This window comes from Schistocerca cancellata, chromosome 9 (genome assembly GCF_023864275.1).
Source record: "Schistocerca cancellata isolate TAMUIC-IGC-003103 chromosome 9, iqSchCanc2.1, whole genome shotgun sequence".
Taxonomy (NCBI): Eukaryota; Metazoa; Arthropoda; class Insecta; order Orthoptera; family Acrididae; genus Schistocerca; species Schistocerca cancellata.
Window position 1 is genome coordinate 1643695 of NC_064634.1, and position 7048 is coordinate 1650742.

The 7048-nt window shown below is 42.4% G+C and overlaps 1 protein-coding gene across 1 annotated transcript; it reads right to left on the minus strand.

The window, feature by feature from the left end:
* Positions 1 to 5011: 5011 nt before the first annotated feature.
* Positions 5012 to 6163, minus strand: LOC126100636 (piggyBac transposable element-derived protein 3-like). Its single transcript, XM_049911265.1, has one exon. The coding sequence runs from the start codon at positions 6161 to 6163 to the stop codon at positions 5012 to 5014; it is 1152 nt and encodes a 383-aa protein (XP_049767222.1).
* Positions 6164 to 7048: the final 885 nt, after the last annotated feature.

Below are 7048 nucleotides of genomic sequence, written 5' to 3' on the forward strand. Positions count from 1 at the left end.
GAAACTGCTGATTAGTTTATCACAGCTTTTCAGGGGTCCCGGTATTTTCAGGGGGAAAATATGATAGGGCTAAGTAGAAGCCGACAACATTCTCGAAATAATAATGTTTCAAACATTGTATTGTAGATTTCCATCCTGACAGCTTACTTCACAATATTTTGAACAATCATGAAGATGATGCCAGATAGAAATCCAATGTAAAATTTCCATTTTGTCACCAAGTAAACTATGTATATTTCCAAGCTTATGTTGTCGAATTTCGTTCTTGAGGCTTATTTAAACTAGCAAGTTGTTTAACAATATTAAAAATTTTTGTCGTTTGTAAGCGCAGTTATTTTAAAACGTAGAAGGTTAAAATGAGTACAGATCAAAGAATTCCGTCCCCTTACGGTGCCGCCCCTAGACTTGTGCCTAGTGGGCATATATGTAAATCCGCCACTGGCTGCAGTAGGTGGTCATTCTGGATTTTGACAGGTGGTCACACTGATGTGATTGGACCATCTAAAAAGACATGATTGCATATACAACTGAATATATCTGCTGTTTAGGTGTCAAAGCAATCTATCTTAATAATATTAAGTAGATATTCAGGTAACAATAATGTGTACTTCTTGCTAAATCTAGTTCTTGGGGCACGACACGTTTTATGGTTCAAATGGCTCTGAACACTATGGGACTTAACATCTGTGGTCAGCAGTCCCCTAGAACTTAGAACTACTTAAACCTAACTAACCTAAGGACATCACACACATCCATGCTCGAGGCAGGATTCGAACCTGCGACCGTAGCAGTCGCGCGGTTCCGGACTGAGCGCCTAGAACCGCGAGACCACCGCGGCCGGCGACACGTTTTAACACTGTGCGAATCAGTTATAAGGAAACTGTAAATTTTAGAATCTTACCCCTCTCGGTGAAATTTTGTCGATACCAACGACGAGCAGAAGTAAATACTCTGGACGCAGCTATAGGGAACGTGCCAGCTCAGAATTCGTCGGGACATCTCTCTCGCACAGCTAACTCATGATGCCCCTTGCCACTATACAATGGTGCTCAATAGCGATCTGCGATGCAGTTTCGTTTTCTCGCATTACAGGTGAATAGAATTTGTAATGTATTTTGTCATGTCTAAGCGTACATTTTACCATCACAAGAATTAAATTTGGTGAGCAGGTAGCGTTAAAGACAACAAAATAATCTACTGCACAGGGCTGTTATACTACAACGTCCGTAGTAGTCTGTCGTGTCTGTGATGATGTAAGAAGTGATAAGAGGTACGAAGTATTAAGACGAGAGTGGATAAAGTGAAGGAACGGACAGGTAATCAGCAACAGCTGAAAATATCAAGTGTGAGTAATAAAAGTGGAAGAGCAAGAAACGGAAGCTTGTTTTTTTTAAAAAAGAGCGTGAAGCAGGTTTGTACAAAAATGGCTCTGAGCACTATGGGACTCAACTGCTGAGGTCATTAGTCCCCTAGAACTTAGAACTAGTTAAACCTAACTAACCTAAGGACATCACAAACATCCATGCCCGAGGCAGGATTCGAACCTGCGACCGTAGCGGTCTTGCGGTTCCAGACTGCAGCGCCTTCAACCGCACGGCCACTTCGGCCGGCGAAGGAGGTTTGTACCTTGTCACAACGTTCTTCAACTTGGACGTCGCAGAAAGTGGAAGGAAACCTCGAAAGTCCCATGATAGTGGAAGAGAAATGAGTATCATTACTTAACTCGTCCTTTAAACAAACGCGCGACTGAACATAGCAATGCACCTCAATTGATTAGTTCCCCGTCGGCCGTATATTACACAGGAAATAAAATTAAAAATAAGCCAATGGTGAACGTAACAAGTGAACATGTGAGATGAATAAACGTTAAACTCAATCAACAACCTCTGTAAAAAGTGTATGAATACTGCTACCTCTGAAGTAGAATAAATAAAGAAGGTAGATACAAGAAGTACATGGCAGAGAGGATGTAGAAAGAATAACGTCTGACCAGAAAAAGAAACTGTTACTGATAACCAAACATACACACTATAAGGCCACAGAGAGATTGGTACAAAACTGCATCTGGGGCACAGGTCTGTATATGGACGGTGAACGGTGGGGTGGCCGGCGTGGCAGCAGAATTTAAGCGATCAGAATCCTGCAAGAAGCTATTGAGGATCATATGGACCGATCCAATAAGAAACTGAAGGTCTCCTGCAACGTTTCAGGGAGATAAACTTTCCTAATGAACCTTTTGTGGTCGAAGCTCTTTCCATGTCCACGTTTGCTTCCTAACATATAATAAGGAAATGAGGTTCTGCCTTGAGCAAACACACCACCATACATATTTCGGAGAAGTTTCTCAACTCAGCTACCTTGTAGAATCACGAAAGTGCGATATCTTCAAAAAGTAAGTACACACGTCTACTTACGTAGTCTGCTCCCTCCACTCCATCAACATTTCACAAAGCCTAATCACAGTCATCATACGTTTCAACACATTTTCCGGAAAATAGCACTGCAAACTAAAAAGAAGCTATAGTCAAAGAGTAAAATAGCGAATCTTTGCTTACAAAATAAGGTAATGTAATGACAGTTGTGCTACAGAAAAAGATCGATATCCTATTAGGCTTGAAATTTGAGAAATAACGTAACAAAACATAAATAAATGCTTATTAATTACAGATGGCATACTGAAAAGCAATAATTATAGCTGTGCTGCAAATACGAAACAATCTTGTGAACATCTGTATATACACTCCTGGAAATGGAAAAAAGAACACATTGACACCGGTGTGTCAGACCCACCATACTTGCTCCGGACACTGCGAGAGGGCTGTACAAGCAATGATCACATGCACGGCACAGCGGACACACCAGGAACCGCGGTGTTGGCCGTCGAATGGCGCTAGCTGCGCAGCATTTGTGCACCGCCGCCGTCAGTGCCAGCCAGTTTGCCGTGGCATACGGAGCTCCATCGCAGTCTTTAACACTGGTAGCATGCCGCGACAGCGTGGACGTGAACCGTATGTGCAATTGACGGACTTTGAGCGAGGGCGTATAGTGGGCATGCGGGAGGCCGGGTGGACGTACCGCCGAATTGCTCAACACGTGGGGCGTGAGGTCTCCACAGTACATCGATGTTGTCGCCAGTGGTCGGCGGAAGGTGCACGTGCCCGTCGACCTGGGACCGGACCGCAGCGACGCACGGATGCATGCCAAGACCGTAGGATCCTACGCAGTGCCGTAGGGGACCGCATCGCCACTTCCCAGCAAATTAGGGACACTGTTGCTCCTGGGGTATCGGCGAGGACCATTCGCAACCGTCTCCATGAAGCTGGGCTACGGTCCCGTACACCGTTAGGCCGTCTTCCGCTCACGCCCCAACATCGTGCAGCCCGCCTCCAGTGGTGTCACGACAGGCGTGAATGGAGGGACGAATGGAGACGTGTCGTCTTCAGCGATGAGAGTCGCTTCTGCCTTGGTGCTAATGATGGTCGTATGCGTGTTTGGCGCCGTGCAGGTGAGCGCCACAATCAGGACTGCATACGACCGAGGCACACAGGGCCAACACCCGGCATCATGGTGTGGGGAGCGATCTCCTACACTGGCCGTACACCACTGGTGATCGTCGAGGGGACACTGAATAGTGCACGGTACATCCAAACCGTCATCGAACCCATCGTTCTACCATTCCTAGACCGGCAAGGGAACTTGCTGTTCCAACAGGACAATGCACGTCCGCATGTATCCCGTGCCACCCAACGTGCTCTAGAAGGTGTAAGTCAACTACCCTGGCCAGCAAGATCTCCGGATCTGTCCCCCATTGAGCATGTTTGGGACTGGATGAAGCGTCGTCTCACGCGGTCTGCACGTCCAGCACGAACGCTGGTCCAACTGAGGCGCCAGGTGGAAATGGCATAGCAAGCCGTTCCACAGGACTACATCCAGCATCTCTACGATCGTCTCCATGGGAGAATAGCAGCCTGCATTGCTGCGAAAGGTGGATATACACTGTACTAGTGCCGACATTGTACATGCTCTGTTGCCTGTGTCTATGTGCCTGTGGTTCTGTCAGTGTGATCATGTGATGTATCTGACCCCAGGAATGTGTCAATAAAGTTTCCCCTTCCTGGGACAATGAATTCACGGTGTTCTTATTTCAATTTCCAGGAGTGTAGTAAGAAGGTATATATTTAAACTTCATGTTAACATTTCTGTCAATAGTTATTATAATAAATGCAATACTATAATCGCAAAACTGGTAAATATCAAAATGCGTACTTTATTTGTATATTGTTCAAGAGATAACAAAGGAAACCCGCTGAAGACGGAGGAACTTCTCCGAAACGTGTGTGATAAGCAAGACAAGAAAAATTGTGTTGCTCGAGGTAGAACCACATTTCCTTACTACGTATTGCCAATAAAGAAAATAATGACCTGAAGAAAGGCGATAACTGGACACATTTTAACCCTTAAATGCATGATTTTTTATTTCAAGCTGTAAAAATTACCATGTTTAGTTTATAGTGCCTACATTTCGAAAAAAATATTGAAAAAATTTTTAAATTAAATTAACAAAGCACTATTGTTGAAAATCGCTTTGTAGCTGATCAGCTGCATTTTGAGTTAACACCTTACGAGCCACAATAAATGTGCTTATTTTGCTCCCTCAATTTTGACCAAATCTCTCGTAATTTAATTGTTGATTATGATTAAATACTTTGTATAGGAAGGGAAAAATCCTAAAATAATAAATAGGACATTAATGTTGTAAATATTGAGCATTTATTGTATATTTTATACACTTTTATATATGAACAATAAGGTATCTAGTTCCAACAGGTTTGTACCCAAGCATGTGATAATCACTTTACATGAAAAGTTTGAAAACAGTTCTTTTGTTTGTGCAAACACAATGCAACTGCACATTTATTACACTGAACCCAGGAAAATCCCTTGCGTCCTGGCATTTTGCACCTCTGTCTCACTTGCAAGTACGAAGGCAGGTGACCTACTTGATCCAGCCTTACATCTTGTGGAGGTACATGTGCTGTGGGCCCCTTTGTCTTCTTAGCTTGTATTTGGTTTTCGAGTTCATTACTTGGCCTTCCACGTTTTGCTGAAGTTTGAACTGAGCGACACAGTGAGCAATTTCCATTCGAAATTCGGAGAGTTTCATAGTTCTCCTAATCCCTTTGGTTTCTGCTACTCTCCTATACAACAGCCAGGAATTGACTACTCCCATGTCCAGGAGATGGTAAAACAATCTTATATACCATTTTCGACTTTTCACAAGAATTTTATGTCGACCAATTATGCTGTCAAGAAGGTCATCACCTCCCATATGTTTATTGTAGAGCTTAATTATTTGTGGACAAGGTATTGTTATTCTTGACTTTGTTTTTTTGTCATACCTCCCTGCTTCATGAATAGGCTGCTGTCCAGCAAGTGTAGAAAGCAACATCACACTCTTGTTATCTTTCCACACTACATTTGATATGTCGACACCATCCACTGTTGCGACGCGCTCTACTGATGCACCTCGTGCCATTTTCTTCAGCTCAGCTTCTGAAGGGAGCTTGCAGTCTGGCACTCTGTTTCTTCTGACTGTCCCAAGTGAGTAAATTCCTTGTTTATGTAACCATACAAGCAGTGGCAGACTTGTGTAATAATTGTCACAGTACAGTTTGTGGTTCATATTTCTTGGTAGTATCCTACTGAGTCGAACTACAACATTTGCACTTGCTCCCAAGTCTTCCTCCCCAGTCACTCTTTTTTCTGGTTCATTTTCATCTCCAGTGAAAATCTCAAAATCGCAGGCATAACCAGATATGCCACTAATAACAAATAATTTGTATCCATATTTATGAGGCTTGTTTGGCATGTATTGTTTCAAATAACTTCTAGCCTTTGTTGAACATATCTGTTCATCAACAGAAACACACTCCTCAACAGGTATTGTTTGAAACCGAGATCTCATCAATTCTATTATGGGTCTTATCTTGAAGAGTCTATCATGACCTTTTTCACCCCTGGGTATCATTGCACTGTTGTCATTGAAGTGAAGAAACTTACGTATTTGCTCATACTGATTCACTGTCATTGTTGTCTTGATCAGATGAGTACCAGTAACTTCTCCCCAGTAATCCCTCGTATTAGGTACATGAACTATTGACATTACGAGACAGATGCCTATAAATTTTTTTATGTCATCACAGGATAAATCTATTGGTCTATCAGGATTACACTGCACACTGTATCTATGAGACTCTTCGACAATTAGATCAAACAATTTAGATGGAAATATATGTTTTAAGAATTGGTATGGAGTATTTAAGTTTATTAATTCTTCTGGTAACGAAGTATTGCCATGAAATTTTGACTGCAGTTCGGGAATAATCAACTGTTTATCTTTCCAAACCACACTCCTGCTGTTTTTGGTAACATTTTTGCTGCTGCATGGCAGTTTCAGAGCATTATCAGACAACTGTGACGTCGATTCCTTCATTATAACATCAGATTGTCTTGTTCCAGAAAAATCTTCAGTCCTAATTACTGGTACTTGACTTTCTTCGTCACTACTGTCACTATCACAATCAACAGATTCTGGAGCAACATATGTCTCATCTTGAATGGAATCGTCAGAGAAACACTCAAGATCGTCATCAATGTTTAGTGGAATCTCTAACCATTCCATAAGCATTTCTTCTTGACTCTTTCGAGACATTTTTATGTCAGCGCCTGAAATGCAGTAAATGAAAAATGTAGCTGATAAGCTACATACACAAAAACAGGCCTCATTTCAAATCTATCGCAAAGACACTCGAATTAACAGTTTACACCATATCTACTTACGTTTTCAAAATGAAAAAAGTAATTTTCAAACCCAGAAATCAGTGCACAAACACCAAAAACACACCTCAACTTTCCGCCAAAACACACACTTGGCAGTATGTCCACACAGCTCACTGTCGAACTGCTTCAGCTCGTCCTGCCATCTATGATCGCTATGAAGAACTACTAGAAACTGCAGCGGATGTATACACTTAGCTACATAACGAAT